We start from the raw sequence: 18,108 nt of genomic DNA, 5'->3' as shown, positions 1-18,108 counted from the left end.
TGTATTAATAATGTATGTGAATGCGTCATAATGTAATTTCAGAAGAGAAAACCTAACAATCAATTGATATTCACAAGAGACGTACCTTGACATAACCTTAAATCCGTCGCATTGTCCGTGGGATTGTTTTCACTCATTTTATACAATTGTTATCCACTAAATTTGAAAAGAAAAAAATACTATCCTATTAAATTATATGTGTATCAAATCAAACTAAAAAAATATTTATCGAAAAACAATACTTTTATGTCTTTTATTATTTTTATGCTAGTGAGAACCAAAACAATAAGGAAATGAATGAGGGAAAACTGGATCCTACTTCGTGATTTCCCGGCCAATAAAAATGTAGCGTTAAATGTTTAACGCAGCCTTGTTGGAAGTCGCATAAGAAGTATAACTTCAAAAAAATGAAGAAAAAATATAATGAGCAAAAATGATTATAAAAAAAAAAGCATAAATCAACTAGTGGTATTCGTTCATCGAATTCTATCGCAGATAAAATTCTGGAAGGAGAGTAATGTGGCGTAACTACCACTAGAAATATCAAATACCAATTCACTAGTACATATGACTTCTTATGACTTAAGAGATTTTAACTAACTGAAATTTTACAATTAAAGAGATTAAATTACTTTTCCTATTTTGGTTGGGAATGCATAAGAAATATGTAAATAGCATGATCATTATTTCGCGCGCAGTCAACTTACACAAATTTCACTGTATTACGTAAATTAAACAAGAAATTTAAAATAAAGAAATTTCTGATTCTTTTCAAAAAAGAAATATTGAAGTTTACTTTAACTACAAACATAAAACAAATTGCATGATTAAACTAATGAAATTTTTGATTAATATTTTGAAAAATCTACTATTCTTTTAATTACTTTAAGAAACTACGTTACTTAAAAGAATATTCTGATTTATTTTTTTTTAAAAATTAACTACAAATTAAAAGTTGATGCAATTTCTGATTGCTTTTCTAAAAATAAATTTTAAAATCTACTTTAAATTTTTAAAACGCACAGCTTATTTTGAAATAAAATAAATTCTGATTAATTTTCGAAAAAAAGCAGTAACTTGTTTAAATTATTTAAAAAAAACTACATAAAATAAAGAAATTTCAGAATAATTTTCAAAAATAAATACTGATGTCTGCTTAAATTAAACTAACTCAACGTTTAATTTTTCCTCGAAACGGAATAAAGAGACCGTTTGATACAAGAGTTAAGAAACCTGACAAGTTTTTATTTATATATTTTTTTTTAAAAAAAAGAAAGAGAAAAAGGGCGTACGTGAAAAACCACAGGGTTTGCAGAAGTAACGACACTGAATGCTTTGTTAAACCACATATTTACACTGAGGCCGAAAGTAAAAGTTACAGGAATCAAGGAATGTTCGAAGCTAAGAAAAGAAGAAATAAATGACATATTTTCAAGTGGCTCGCATGCAAAGAATGAGCGGTTTTCTTTGATCCCGATTTGCCTTTATAAAAAGATTTCTTTGTACTCCTTGAAAAACAGTTAATGGTTTGAGAGACCCTCCTTTTCTAGATTTTTTTTTCATTTATTTATTTGGAATCTTTTATTTCACTACTCTTAATTAGGTTTTGCTTATGTAGACCACGATATGTTGTCCGGGAACGCCACCTAGCGAACTAATTTGAAACTTTGATATAGCGTGTTTTGCATGATATTGTGAATTACAAAGATCTGGGGGTTAAAAAAATCTTTTTCGTTTCGGAGGTGAAGAATTTTTTACGAAAAGTAATAGATAATTCAATGCTTCTCTGTTTTAATAATATGTAACACAAATTAATTGTATAAAAATCTTTGAAAAAGTATCAACTATTAATGTTAATGATGTGACGAATGTAAATAATGAAGTAATGACGCAAAATTATTTGTTTAGAAAAAATATTTAATTATTTACCATGTGGATTAATTGTGAATGTTAAAAACTAATAAACAGAGTAATAAAATGCTCAAATATAATCATTAAATTTGATAATGATATTGTGTTTGTGTGACAATGAAAATAATTGAAACATTTGGAAAAGAGCTTGTTTTGTCTAGAGATGAAGAGTTTTTGTGAAAAGTTATATTTTATTGAAAGCGCATTTCTAGCTGTAATAATACATTTTGAAAAAAAAAAGCAATCAATTTAAAAAACATATCATTATATGGGTCATTCTCACGAAAACTGTCATTTTTCAGTTCATAAAATCCCGAAAACGTAAAGTGAATAAAAAGCTCTGAAACTTTTTATATTAATAGAAATATGTAATGGTATTATAANGTGATAATACATTTTGAAAAAAAAAAAAGCAATCAATATAATTTATAAAACATATCATTATATATATTTCCGAAAATTATTTATTTACCAAACTGTATCAAATCAATAACTGTTAATAATTCATTTTTTTATTTATTATGTAATTTAAAAAATAAAAATGAATAAATAACTAATGTTTTCTTTTAATTATATAATTAATAACATTAAAATTTCACCTTAAATCGGAGAACAGAAAAATAATGAATGAAGATCAAATTATTAAATGCAATCATTGCTATAAAAATTAGCGCAACTCAAAGAGTTGTCAAAACGGAACGAAATTTTACATATGTATGTACAGAATTGGTAAAAGTAAGTGATTAAAAATCAAAGCAAAATGACCATTTATGGCAGGAAAAAATACAAATGAATGAATGAATATTTTAGTACCCTCTTGGGACACTACGTGAATGTAGGATGCGATACGCATCACGCATACGATTTAGACACGATCGAATTATTAGGCATATGAGCACTGTATGATGTCCTGTGGAATCTCTTTCGACAGTTGCTGTAAAAATACCTGACCAATTTACCGTCCTAGGTAGACCCAGATATGATTGTTCGCAGACAAATCTGGGGATCGTGAAGGCCAGGAGGAATAGCAATATAGCGGAAGCATTCATGTGACACCCTTGTTGTGTAATGCCAAAAATTGTTTCTGGGAGCCTTGCGATTTCTGACATCTCATATGGCTAAAGTGTGTCATGAACGTACTTTTGGGTTGCCATGGCGACGTGGAGTAATATAAAGGGGTGATCATGTGTCGTAAGTAATGGCACCCCAAACCATCACACCAGCTGTAGAAGCAGTGTGCTGCTGTACAGTGTATGCAACATGCCTGCGGCGGCGGTAGATGATAAATCCTGGTTTAATTTGGGAACTGATGACCATGTGTACGAGTATGGAGGTCCCGTGGTAAAAGCTTCCATCCTGCTTACGCTGTACAGCAGCACACACCTCTATTACAGCTCGTGTGATGGTACAAGGTGATATCATACACGACACATGTTCAACCCTAATATTGATCTATGGCGTCATGACAGCCCAGTGGTAAGTTCAAGACTTTCCTTTAGCCGCATCTGTTGTCACTCAGAGAAGTGCCCTCATGAATCACCACACAGCAAAAGTGTCATAGGAATGACAAGCCAAGGAAGGCTAGTTGGTCAGCCTCCAAGTAAAGCCTATTTAGCAGTATTTTTACAGCAACTGTGGAACGAAATGCCGCAGGAATTCATAAGGAATTTGTATGCCTGCAATGCCGGACCGTGTTGGATCCTGCATTCGTGCTAGAGGTCGTCCAAGCGGATTCAAAAATCTCCAATCATTAATTTTTTTCTGAAATGAATGATAATTTTGCTATTTACATATGTGAATTTGTTTTTCTTTCTGACAACTCTCTTTAGGAAAGCTATTTTTTTATGGCAATGAGTGTATCATTTTTTTTACCGTTTTCTATTATTTAAAAATAATGAGCGAAACACAATAAAACAAATAAAAGTGAAAATTATCAGTATACAGCTTTTCCTGATGGTGCCAAGTACTAATCTCTAAGCCGTGGCTTAAAAAAAAAAATAAAGAAAAAAAAAAAAGAAAAACAGGAAGCAGAAAAAAAGACAAAAAGCAGAAATAAGAGACTAAAAGCAGAAATAAAAGACAAAGAACTTTAAATGTTATTGATATGAATAAAATTATGAAACAATGTGCAAAGAAAAAAAAATTAAAACCAAATGGCACTTTCATTGCCTTATATTTTTAGTCACAATCTATATATATATTTCTTTTACACGGTGACAAAAAAAAGCCTCATTACAACTCCTCGAATGGCAACGCTAGAAAATCGACCAATGATTGCCGCTAAAAATGTCACATGCCAAATCTAGCTGTGGTAGCTCAACATATAGCGCTTTTAAAAACAGAAACTGAAATAACAATTCAGCTGCGGCAATCTCATACTATTAAGCTAGGAAGAAGTGAGTAGTCTTTGTCGATAGATCTCTATTTTAGTATTTTGTGGAAAACGCTTTTTTTTTCACGAATTTATGTATTACGAATTTATTTGAAGATTTTTGATTTATATCACGAATTTATTTGTTTTATTATTATTAGTTATTCATTGAAAAATGAATCTCATTCAATGAGTCTTTATTTGAATTCAAATTTATTTTATTGACTTAGTATTTACTAAAAAGATGTAATTTAAAAAAAATAAAAAGTTGTTTTATGGATTTGAATAATTGTTTTGAATTCTTAGAATGGTGTGCATTTGCAATGTACCAAAGTTAGTAGCGAGCTTGGTTTGAAAAGCAAACCATATAAGATTGCGTAGCAATTTTCGGGGGTTGGCAAGCGTCAGCGAGCAGGGGGAGCAGCCCACTAGTTATTTAATATTAACAGTTATGAAAAATAATAATGTTCAGTATTTTTTATTTATTTGAATTTAGGGTAACAAAAATAGCTTAATTGTTCTCAAAACTTTTTTGTAGCAATTTAGAAGTTCTATGTTTGAGTTTCACTGAGTTTTTTTTTTCTTTCAAATAATTGCAAGAAAAAAATATCAGTATAGTTTCGAATTGAAATGAAATGCAGAATTACTTTATCTCATATACTTGTTTTTAATATAACATCTTGAATTGTGATAAAACTCTTTAATTTCTTTAAAAATCATTAATAGTTATCGTATTTTGCTAGAAAGTGTTTAAAAAAATATCGAAACACTTAAAAAAAGGAAAAAGAGAGTGAAACATCAAATAATTATTCGAACTGAATCTAAGTAAATTGCTAAAAGAAATTTATACAACATTTTTAAAGCAAAAATTTCATGTTTTATCATTGACATAAAATGTGCCACAGTAACTTTAAAAGTAATTACTAAGTCAGAAGAAGTTACAGAAGTAAGAAGAATTAAAGAGTTTTCAGTAACTTCTTCGTTTGACAGGTACTAAAATTTACTTTATTGCTTTGATGAATTTGAAGTAAATTATATGTCTAGGGAACATCTTTTTAATGAAGAACATTTCTCTAAGTTTGCATTTCAAAGTTTAATAATTCGAACTGTCTCCCTTTTTTTCTCATTGAAGAGCAAAAAAAATTTCGTTCGAATTCCATTTGCATCACTCTTATTTTACGACAACTTATCAACATTTAATTCCAATAAAGAATCAGCTGGCACCCCTTAGAGTAGTTGACAAAAACTGCAATCAGCCAAAACAAAAGCACGAATTTCAAGAGCAATTACTGCCAATAAAAAAAAAACGTAAAATAAAAAAAAATATTAACTTCACTGTCGTGTGCTTTTTAAAAGGGATGAAAAAAATTGTCTGCCACCAATTACCATTTAACTTCACCAAAAAAAAAAAAGAATGAATAAAAAAAACGATAGTAAACGAGTTGAAAAAAAATAAATGACTGTTGAAAAACATCCTTTCAAATGTCATTTAACAGTCAAAATAAAACTGTGGGAAGAGGAAATCAGGAAAATGAAAACTGTTTTTTTAAAAAAAAGAGAAGAAAAAAAAATTACTACTCGCTGTCATGTTTGCAGACAAACCGAACATTTGTTGTTCTTGAATTAAGTAGTGAAACGAAGTGAAGAAGAAACTTTTGAAAAATTTTGACATGTTCGTAATTATCGACTATTTCAATTAATTGCAAAAAGTACTTGAACGTTTTTTGTCAATCCTTTTCAGAATGTTGAACTTAAAATCAATATATTTATATAAATACAGTAGCCAAACGAAAACGCTTGTTAATTTACTAAGTTCGGATGCTTTTGAAATTAATTTAACTATTGTAAATACAATTATGCTAATATGATGGAGATAGTTATTTTTTTATAATTAAGATATATATATCTTACCTTTCTGGAAATCAATTGCTGGGAGAAGGGCTAAATGGTAAAAGCTTCTGAGGAAGGCACAGGCTCACAAAGGGCTGTCGTGCCAATGCTGATGATGATGATATCTTACCTTTAAGGAATTTTTTTGATACCCACTATAAATATGTATTGACTAAAGATATAATTTGTACCTATTTTAAGTAAGCACATATTTCTCAGAAGTATGAACTATGTATAAAAGGAAAATTTACATATGTCATAAATCGATATCTATTCTAATAATTTATTTTTTTCTGTAGTTCTCAGTACTTAAGAAAGTACTTTGATATTTTTTTAGAGAAATTTATTTTTTTTGATGCTCTTAGTTTTTAAAGCATACTTAGCTCAGCTTTTACTTAAGGAAAAATAATCACTTTAATTTTTTAAAATTATTTTAAGCAATTTTGTTCATTTTATTTAAATTAGAATAGTGATATCAGTGAGAATAGTGATATTGATTTTATTAATCAAATTTATTTCATTATTAAAATCTTGAACATGCTTACTTTTTTTTATGTCACTTAGTATTTATTTATTTATTATAATTTTTCTTTTGCAATTTCATTTTANTTTTTTTTTGTCTCCTGATGTACTTAATTTTTCTTTTATTTCATCTTTTACGAAAATTCTTTGAATACATTTTGAGTGAAGTCTTTACGCCATTTTTATAGGGTTGCACCCCCTTTTATATTATTCTGCCGGCGCCCTTGTTAGTATCTGAATCCATTCTGAATCTGTATCATTAATATTTGAATCCTTTCTCAGTATGAAGATAGTTTTTACTGTCTCGATGCTTTATTAGTTTCAGAATCCTTTATTTCTACTTGGATTTTTTATTTTCTTCGTACCTGATTCCTTTTTCAATGATTGGATTTTTTGAGTATTTGAGGAAGAATTCTATCGGGATTCTTCTTTAGAGTCTGGATGTGTCTATATTCTTTTTTAATAATTATTTTTGTTACCTGGAATCTGAATATTTCCGTTCGGTACTGAAAGTTTTCGAGTTGTGACCTAGAGCTGTAGTTGACTTCATCGCTATAATGGGCCAAAGATGTCATTTCTGAGAAGGTTCAATTACTACCACCCTAAGTTATTCCAGCAGAATTCAAACATTTGAAACATATTTTAATTGGTACACTTGTTTATCAACCATGTTAAAATTCATTATAATACACAATACAGTTGAAACCATGACAAATTATGCTATTTATAAACACAAAAATCTGCAATTTTTTTTTATTATAAAGATTTATTACTGTTTTAGAACAAATTGTTTTGGCACTGAAATTAGGCTGCACTTATCATTGTGAAGGACCAGGTTAGATTCCCAATTCAAATCGATGGGGGTCAACTAGTCTAATCAGTAAAGGTGTACAGTGCTTTGCGCTTTAGCTCTTGAAAGTGTGGAAACATGGCCCTCTGACTTCTTAGTCAACATACTGGTAGCTACGAGATTACTTTGTTGTAGTGGTAGTCATCTTCGGCCAATAAGGCAGAGGGGGTGCGATTATTCTTGTTTTCCAGTGGCACCATCAAGGCTAAGAATTTGACTTCTGCCACACCCATACGTTACAGCCGTTTATAGGGCGGACTCATTCATACATGTATTTATTCATCCACAGATCGTAATTTTAACCTGAACCAGAGAACGATCAATCGCCAATTCAATACTCCCAGAGATATTAATCTGTTAAGGGTTACATGGAGGATTTTGTGCCCCCGAAGGTTTAACGTGCACCAGTCACCACTTACTACTCGGGGAGTCTTCTACCTGCTGGATTCGAACTCCCGTTCCCACAAATGTGAGACCAGCGCACTGCCAACCAGTCTGTTCCGGTCAAGGGATTACTTTAAGTTATTTAATTGAAATTATAAAACTGTTATTAATACATGCTTGAATATTAAGCAAGAACGTTTTTCCAATATTCAGTATTTCAGAAGCAGTATGTAATATACAATACTGAATTATTAATTTCACGAGGTTGTTAAATTAATATTGCAAATCAACTACTAACATTTAAGTTCGATAAAATTTAAATTATATTCTTTTCTATAAATATATTCCCTATGATAAGATTACAATACTTAGTTTTTATACAAAAATTACAAATTAAAATACACTAAAATTAGTTTAAAAATTTCAAAATGAGACGGGGAAAAAAATCGAACAAATAAAACCCGTATGCATTACGCGTAGTTCTCTAAAAGTTCTATAGCCGAAGACATTTGTGCTTTTCCCTGTCTTCGCCCTGCAACAACAGCAACAAAATCTAGGACATAAAATAAATAAATAAAAATTTGGTCATCTATTTCAATTCAAAAACACCTTTATTTAGTACATGGTACAACGCAAAAAGACTGCTTTTTTCACCCTGGTACAATTTTTTTTTCCGAATATTTTTTACTGGCGTATTTTTTCTTCTTTCAGCAGAGTTGAGTAGTTGCGACATTGATAAATTATCGAAAGCTCTCGGGCAAGGGAAGCGAGTCGTGCTTCAAGTACCAGTAGCCAGAGAGAGTGCATAATCAGTCTTCTTCCGATGCCTGGGCTCTGAGCCAGGCTCGACAGTTTTTCTCAGAGTGCACTAAGATGTATTGTATTTCTAAGCTCTTACTCGTAAGCCCCACTTTTTCGCCAGTGCCGCCCCAGTGCCTCTTATATTACATTTACGGGGTAAACAGCAGCTGTGAAAGCATGCCATTCACAACTGAGCCTTGTTGATTGACGCGCTATCTATTTATTTCCTCCGCGGATAAAGAATTGGGAGGAGTAGCTACTTAAATTTAAAATCTCGAAAATTTTTATCGAAATTCTGTTGATATGGATATTTAGAAACTTTTAGTGAATATAGTTATCTTGCATGTTTGTATTTCTTTCCAGCAAGATGATTTGCATCAGCACTTTCCAATTTGACACTTTCGTTGGGCGTGTTTAATTTGAAGTTTATGGAAAGGAACTTTTTGCCCTTCATGCCATTTAGCAAAATGATTAGGACTTATTAGCAGTTCCAAAGCTGTTCGGAATTTCAATGATTTCACTTATGTTATTGTGATGTAACAATAATGCTTTTCCATCAGCGTCAATTTAACAATTTATCCAATTTGAAGGAATGGTGCGCATTTTATGTCTGAGGCTCGAAAACAGTACGAGTAGGAACATTACACTAATCAATCATTAATCTACAGGATTTCAACCATAGCCATTCGTGTTAGAAGCAAATTCTTTAGTTCCTGAGTGTTTTTTAAGACTTTTTTTTCCGATTATGAACGTAACTAGGAGGGCAAGGGAACCCATGAGATCCAGATTAACCAGATCTGGCATTAAAAATTATAAAATCATGGAAATCTGTCGTGCTTTGCCCGAAGTCAATGAGACAACCTATGCTCCCCCTATCTTTGAAAAATTTTATATCTAAGTTACGATTAGTGAGAATTGAGTTAATATACTAATCAATCATCAATCGACAGGATTTGTGACATTATCACCCGTGTTAAGAAGCAAGTGTTTCAGTTCCTGTGTCGGTCTTTTAAGACCCTATATTTTTTATTTGTGAACGTAGCTAGGAAGGCAAGGGGACACATGAGATCTTAATTTACCAGATCTGGCATTACAAAATCGTAAAATTACGGAAATCTGTCGTGATTTGCCGGAAAGCAATAAGACACCTTCTATCGTTGGGAAATTTTGTGTCTAAGATTCGAATCAGTGTGAGTAGGAGCAATATACTAATCAATCGACATGATTTCAACTACAGTCAGTCATATTAGAAGCAAGTGCTTTAGTTGCTGAGTCTGTTGTTAAAGACATTACTGTCTTTGTTGATTTGATATTATCGAGCTTGTTACACAACTGAGCTTTGTTGATTAACGCTCTCTCTATATTTTTTTACTCTGTGGATAGAATCTAATTAAATTTAAACTTCAATGGTTTTATCTTATTTCTGTTTACATTAATTATCCTGTTTTATTAATTATAGCTTCATATAATGCTTTTATTTCTTTAAAGTAGAACTATTTGCATTCGAGCTTAAGTACTACAAGAATCTTTCGCTGTATTTTTATCGCCATCGATTTAACAATTTGTCAAAGCAATGGAGTGTGATCAATTCCACAATCCCGTATTCTTCTAATTTTGAACATAATGCAGAAGACAAAGGAACTCATTCTCCTAGAACCTGGTCAGTTTGATTGAAATTAACCAAGATTCAAGTTATAGGATAAGAAAATCAAGAAGATATCGAATAATTAGCTTGAAGGCAATAGAGCATTTACCCATGATTTATAAACTAAAAATAAATTTTATGTCAGATATCCGCCCGGTGACTGAGTAGTAGGGCTTCGCGGTGTCGTGCCATAGGTCCCTGGTTCGATCCTCGGGCCGGGCAGCGACTTTACACATTGTCGACTCCCGGGCACTTCTTTGGCACCGTATTTTGAAATTCGCCAATCTTACATTCGCCAAGTCAGCTTTCAAATTTTCTCGCGAAAATCTTCGAATATTAATTCGCGCATGTTTCACTTGCGACATACGATTTAAAAAACGCATGAGNTTTTTTTTTTTTTTTTTTTTTTTTTAAATTATGAACATATCTAGGGAGGAAAAGGAACTCATGAGATCAAGATTAACCAGATCTGACATTATGAAATAATAAAATTACGGAAGTCTGTCGTGATTTGCTCGAAGGCAATGAGACAACCTATGCTCCCTTTATCGTTGGGAAATTTTATGTCTAAAGGCCAGTTTAGACGATCCAATTTCTTGGACAAAGATTGATTGATATTGATGGAAACTTGTCTTGCTTTGAGCTTGGATCGTGTAAAGAATCATCCAAGTACTTGGTCCAAGTTCTTGGACGATAGTAGAGCATGTTCTACTTTCCATCCAAGTTTTTCCTCCCTTAACCAATCAATTTCTTAAGTTTTGTGACGTCAACAAGCAGACATCAGATTGTGTCATTTTGTTGTTTGTTTTCATATATTTTAGTGAGAATAAGTTAATCTGTTACGGTCTATTTTTGTTATTATGATTTCATTTCACTTTATTCAGTAATTTTAAAGTCATGTAAGTATGATTTTATAATGTTGAATATGAACAATGAGCATGCGCAAGTTTTTCCTCTGACCAATCAGTGACATTCAAGAACTTGGATAGTGTCGACGAATCATCCAATTTCTTGGACAGAGAAATTCTACCGATTTCTCGGATTCAAGAATTTGGACCGTGTAAACAGGCCTTAAGATTCGAATCAGTGTGAGTAGGAGCAATATACTAATCAATCATCAATCGATATGATTGCAATTTAAATTAGAAATGAAGGAGAATGAGAATTTTCGACGAAACTTTTCTTTCGCGCTAAGGCGTCCTCTTAAGATCTTACTGCTCTGTTGCTTTTATATTATCGAGCTTGTTACACAATTAAGCTTTGTTGATTAACGCTCTCGCTATATTTTTTTACTCTGCCGATAGAATCTAATTAAATTTAAACTTCAATGGTTTTATTTAATTTCTGTTAATATTTAGAAATTTAGAAGTTTTATTAATTATAGTCACATAGAATGTTTTTATTTTTTTTATAGTAGGACAATTTACATTCAAACTTATACTACAAGAATCTTATCGCTATATATTTATCGCCATCGATTTTACTATTTGTCAAAGCAATGGAGTGTGATATATTCTACATTCCTGTATTCTTCTATTTTTGAACGTAACACAGAAGACAAAAGAACTCGTGATCTTAGAACCTGGTCATTTTGACTGAAAACAACCAAGAGTCAAGTTACGGGATTAGAAAATCAAGAAGATCTTGAACGATTAGCTTGAAGGATATGGAACATTTACCCACGATTTATCTACTAAAAATAAATGTTATGTCAGATATCTGAGTTGGGGATCAATAATTTATCAATCACTCATTTATCAATAGGCCTTGAATCTATGCCAAAAATTGAAAGTTGTGATAACACCAAATATAGAGAAAAATCGAATGAGAATTATAATCCTGCAATTTGAATCCCCCCTCGATTTTAGTTTTTAAAGACTCTAAGTCACTTTTTTCTATGCACCTCCTTTTCATTTTGTCATGTATATTTGATCTCTTGTCAGCACATCTTCTATTTCTCTAGGAATGTGGAGAAATAATGGACAAAACCGGGTCCTCATTTTTTCTATTTTTTTTCTTAAAGAGCTACGTGATAAGCAAAACTGTTCACATTTTTATTTGGGTGATAAGTTAGACCTTCAGTTCCAAAAGTAAATATTGTCTTAAGTGCAACTATTACATTTTGGAAAGTAAATTAATCGCTTGTTAAAAGCATGCTAAAACATTTTCAAAACAACAACAAAATAGTCCTGGGGCTGCCCTGGATCTAAAAGGTGATAGGAAACTACAGACAGCTATCACAAGACTAATCAGTGGTCATACCCGCCGACTAACATTTGTTCAGGGTCAAATGACTTGCCCTGTATGCCTAGAATGTAATATGCACCAGGCTACACCTGATCATTTGCTGTCCTATATGGGGCTAGAGCAGAATTTTATCTTGGAGGATCAGACGATGGTATACGATTTTCTGTCGGTGAACGGTCTTCTGAACTTGGTCTAACCTTGATCTGGGCCAAGTGGAATACGTAACAACAACAACATGCTAAAACATGGTTTTGTATTACTTGGTCAGATAAAACCTACAATATAAAATATTATACTTTTTTTCTTTTCAAATAGTTATTTCTTTTCTAACATCAAATTTTTTCTCTAGTGAGAAATATGCAGGCTAAAATATTAATGAAGCCTTTTAGTAAATTAAATTTGTCCATCACATTTAAGCATAAAAATTACAAATTAAGTTTTGATTATAGCTGCAGGTTTCTAGTGCCCATCCTTAGCAGATGATGTACTGTTTACAAACTTCTATGGCTTGATCTTTCCTATTGGACTAAGTCAAGTATCCTACCTGTCTCTTAAACTGTCCGATTTTGTACGGCTGTCAGGATCCCGGTTTTATCCGACAACGCCATTTAAATGAAAAGAAGACTTATTTAAACATGATTCAAAATCCGTTTATAGAATTTAAAATGGGAGATTGTTGAACTTCCAGATGTTTAATTTGCTTAAAATAAATCTTCAAGCAATCAGATCAGTTTGATATAGGTTGATTATGGCAAAACTCCCCTCGGCATTTGTCTAAAGCAGTGGCGATGACAATGGTAGCGAGGTTTAACAGGCTTTAAGACAGGTCTTGGCACGGGTCAGCGAGAAAAAGGAGAATCAGGGGAGAGAGAAGCTTCCCTGTTTGAAATGCGCTTTTTCTTGTTTCCATAGCAGCAGACGGTCTTAGAGTTTGTGACTAGGGGAGTTCTTTTAATAAACAAACTATACATTACAACTTAGTATTAGTAAATAAAAACTTTTCTTCAAAGTGCTGACCAAAAAGTAGTAACTTACGCTACCTTTTTTTAATGTCTAAATAGCATGCCACTTGCGCTTAAAATTAGTTTAATTTGATTTCTGTATAAATAGCAAAAGAACTGGGTTGGTAAGTCCGGGACCCTTTACCGATTTTTTTTCTTCATTATTATTTTAATATACAACCTTCATCTGTTTCTTTGAATGTGTTTCTTTTCCTCCTTGCACTTTTCCACCATTTCTTCAAGCGTCTTTCTTCTCCTTTACACACTATTCCACTATTTCTTCAGATGTATTTCCTCACCACTGTGTACGATTCTACCATTTCTTCGAATGAGTTTTTTCCCTTTATACACCATTCCTCTGATTTTTCTGATGCTTTTCTCCACTCTGCGCAGTTCAACCTTTTCTTCGAGGCCTTAAAAAGGTGGTCCCCCCCCTCTTTTCTACACCATTCTTCTATTTTTTCTTTTTTTTTTTTTAAATGGCGGGCTCTTGGGATGTATTGTCCCATTGGCAGGAGTGCCAGAACTGCTACTCTCTTCTCGTTAACCAGTGGGCACCTGTGGCGAGGCCACGGCGGTGGAGTAGCGTCGTCCACGTCACACAACCACAAACCCGTTTATAGGGCGGGTCACATTCACACAAAGGAGAAAGGACATAGAACACAGAGAGAAAGAAATATCCTTGCTCTAACCGGGATTCGAACCCGCAACCATCGGCTCCACAGTCAGGCACGCTAACCACTCGGCCACCTGGTCGGCCCAGTCTTCCATTTCATCTGATGCATTTACTTCGATACTGTGCGGAATTCCACCGTATCTTTGAATGTGTTTTTTTTCTCCTTTATACTCCATTCCACTTATTCATCTCATGCGTTTTTTCTACACTACGTGCACAATTTCTTCGTTTTTTTAATGTGTTTTTCATCTTTATACACCATTCCTCTAATTCTTCTAATGAATTTCCTCTATACTATGCACAATTTCATCGTTTCTTCGAATGTGTTTTCTCCTCTTTATACACCATTCTTCCATTTTTCCTGATGCATTTTTTTCTTCTTTTAACATCGTTTTTCTATAGCAATGAAGAGCCGTGGCCTAAAATAAGGACTCTTAGTTGAGTTTTTTATAGCAAGAACCCCTTATCATAGGATATTTCTTTTAATGGTATAATTAGTTTACGCTTCTCGTGATTTCCTCATTAATTAAGAAAAAGAATAAAGAAACAGGGAATAAAGAGCAGAAGAAGTCATTAAATTAGTTTCAAAATTTCAATTCTAAGCAAGGTCTCTCTTTTCTTCACTAATTTGTTTTCATTCATTAAACCTTCAGAAATTATAAATTATATACAAAATTCAACAAAGTGTAGTGAATCTACTGCGTTTAGACATCAAATATATCAAATAAATTACTAAATTTAAAAATGCCATTCTAATTATTAACAAAATATTATACTATTAATTTTATAAAATGTTACTATTATTACTTTCTGAAGTACTCTACTATAAATTTTTCAATTATCTCCAGAAATTCTATTAATTTTAAGTATTACGGAAACAAGGACGATAGAAAATAAGTTGTACAAGCGAAAGAAATTGAAAGGGGTGGTGAGACATTAAGGTTCGTATTTATTTTTCTTTTGGAAATAAATTCATAATTCCTTGGGACACAATTTGTTCTTTTAGTTTTGAGCCCCTTGCCAATGATAAATGAATGATATTAAAAACGCTAGAGAACAAAAAAATATAATGTCAGAACCCTAGAATGGATGAGATGGGGAAAAAAAACGTCAACGTCAGACATTTGCTTCAAAAAATAGAATGAAAGAATAAAAAAAACACAGATGAAGTGCTTTAAAGAATGGCATTTAATTACGCCGGGGGTGTCTCTTCTTGTCTGTCTGTCTGTCCGTCTCATGAAATGCGTGCAACGTGGAAGGCATTGTGAAAGATGCCGCGTTTCGTTGCCACTTCCACCTAGTAATTTCGGCTACTCCATCTTCGTCCAGATTTTCAATGCAGACGTCAACGCGTTATTTAACCGTAACCGTCAAAAGGGACCAAGTAAAAATTACACAATAGATAGGAAGTTGTCAAAGGTGAAAGCCAGGGATCAAGCAATTCGATAGTTGTTGGATTTTGATGTTATATTAAGGGCATAATTAAAGATATGAGAGCAAGAAAGTGGGAATAATTTTTTACAAAGTACGGCATAGCAAATTGACAATAGAGGATATATCCTCTCGTACGTAACATCCCGTACGCTCACAAACTCTGCTTAGCGGACATAGCCTCAATTACCGAAAGACCCTAGCAAAAATTTTACCTTTGCCCCAGTTGGGTTCAAAATTGGCTCAGTTTGGATCCTATAAGAACATGCACCGATGGACCAATATTGGAATGCCTAGGTTTTTTAATATTGGTCCTAGAATGGCCTATATAAGCCCTACATTGACCAATATAGAACGAGCATTGGCTAAATAACGGATACAAAATATCCGGTGAATCTATATAGGACCGATATTGGTTTGAAAGTGACTGTGAAATATCGGATGAATCGGAATCTAGGGTCAATATCGGAAAAATAAAGGCTCTTTGAACCCTTATGGAGCCAAGATTCATGAATATTGGCCCAACTTATTTTGCTGCTAGGGAAGTTTGAATAGAATCTTCGTGTGGGATGCTACTACAGAGTATAAAATATCTCTTATAGCGAAATTTAGCACTCTCGCATATTATCACATTCACGTATGTAAATTTTGCACTAGTTCTGTGAACTTTCAACGTTCGGGATTTGGGGTGAAAGTTCAGTATTTCTCGAATAAACACACGTATCATTCTGCTAACTCACAAACGCGTGTTCTTAAGTAACCGAGCATGCTAGTTCTGAATTTATGTACGCAAGTAAGGTATGTAAAATACTAAATCGTGCCAATAAGTACATATTTTATGTACTCCTAAAATCACTAGCTCAAAAGAGTTCCATATTTTACTCACGCCAACATTTCGGCGAAATTTGAGTTCTTTGGACTAACATTATATGATAGATTGTAGCAAATGTTCAGTGGGGCTATATTATTTTCAATAATTTAGACCAACTCAACGTTCAAAATAGTTCATTAACACAAGATTATTATTATTTATGATACTATATCTTGAGTCACTATATCCTGAAACTGTTGAAATTAGAGACATGGATCATGGATATTACTCTATATCTGAGAACATTCTGGATACTTCTTTGTAGTATCACCAGGTGGCGGCGTCACCATGTGTCGTCATTTACTTATTAACTTGATTACATTTATTTTGAAGTGCAATATAGTCATCGCCAATGATAAGGCATCTAATGGTAATTTTATTTATATCGAGACAACTTGTAGCTTGTATTTTGCAATTATATTATTTTGATAGGTTCTGGGGTTATTTCGAAGCATTCTTTTTAGTCTAACAACAATTTTTTATTACTCACAAAAATTAGTGAATACCGACACTTAGGTTACTTAGGCCGTTAGGGTAAATGAAAGGTAAATTTCGAATGCTGATTTATCACAAGTATTTAACATTATTGACTTTGAATGTGAATTTTTATAACGTCAATTCCATGTTTTATAGAAGTTTTAGATCATATATTTTAAAAATGCGTGTTTTGTATTAAACTGTTTAGGGCCCAAAAGGCTAATTAAAGCTATTTCAGAAAGCAATTTTGAATAATGATTTAAATATTGCTGATTTTGATTTTCAACTTTTGTGAGATCATTTGAATGTTTTAATGAAATTTTGCGTCGAATATGTTTCAAAAATGTTTGTGTTTGAAACTACGTATTCATTGGTCTAATTTGTTCTCTTCATATCCCTTTCAGTATCCTTCGACAATCTCTTTCTAAGTCTTCCAAGTGGCCTAAAGCATGTGTTTTAAAGGTAAGTTATGAATTTTTACTTATACTTAAGGAAACTCCATCATCAATTTATACGTTTCACAACTTTAATTACAAAATTCGCAATTTTAAATTGTGCTCCCTTTAAACTGTCTACTATATTAAAAATGTTTCCATTTTTCCCTCAATTTTAAATTCTGTGGGAGGGGTAACTGTCACCACCAAATCTTCACCCCAGAAAAAACTTGGTTACTTTCAAAATTGACTTTGAACTAAGGTAAATGTTCTTAAACTAACAGATATTTCAGGAAGGTATAAAAAATTCCAACCAAAACAAATAGTAAACAAATTCTTAACGTGTATCAGAAAAATTTTGTGACAAAATTTTATATATTTGATAGATATATCCCAATAAATATACGGCTGGTGTTTGCACTTATTTACCACTTTGAAATGAACACCCAAATAAGGAAAACTTTCAAATTCTTTGCATTTCTTCTTGTTCGTAAATTTCAAGCATCTGAAGCACTACAAAAGGTACACAGAATAATCTGAAAAGATTATCTTAACACACGTTTTCCTCTAACCTCGATATATCAATTAAAAAAAAAT

The 18,108-nt window shown here is 32.4% G+C and overlaps 1 protein-coding gene across 1 annotated transcript in view; it reads left to right on the top strand.

Annotated features, from left to right (window-relative positions):
* LOC110283308 (uncharacterized) overlaps positions 1–18,108 on the top strand; it is a 111,576-nt gene that overhangs the window by 20,936 nt on the left and 72,532 nt on the right. The window contains exon 2 of the mRNA XM_043048302.2: positions 17,482–17,539. Coding sequence (XP_042904236.1) covers positions 17,482–17,539 — 58 coding nt within the window. The remainder of the gene's footprint in view (positions 1–17,481; positions 17,540–18,108) is intronic.

Source organism: Parasteatoda tepidariorum, chromosome 8 (assembly GCF_043381705.1).
Source record: "Parasteatoda tepidariorum isolate YZ-2023 chromosome 8, CAS_Ptep_4.0, whole genome shotgun sequence".
NCBI classification, from domain to species: Eukaryota; Metazoa; Arthropoda; class Arachnida; order Araneae; family Theridiidae; genus Parasteatoda; species Parasteatoda tepidariorum.
This window is presented reverse-complemented; position numbering and strand designations above follow the sequence as displayed.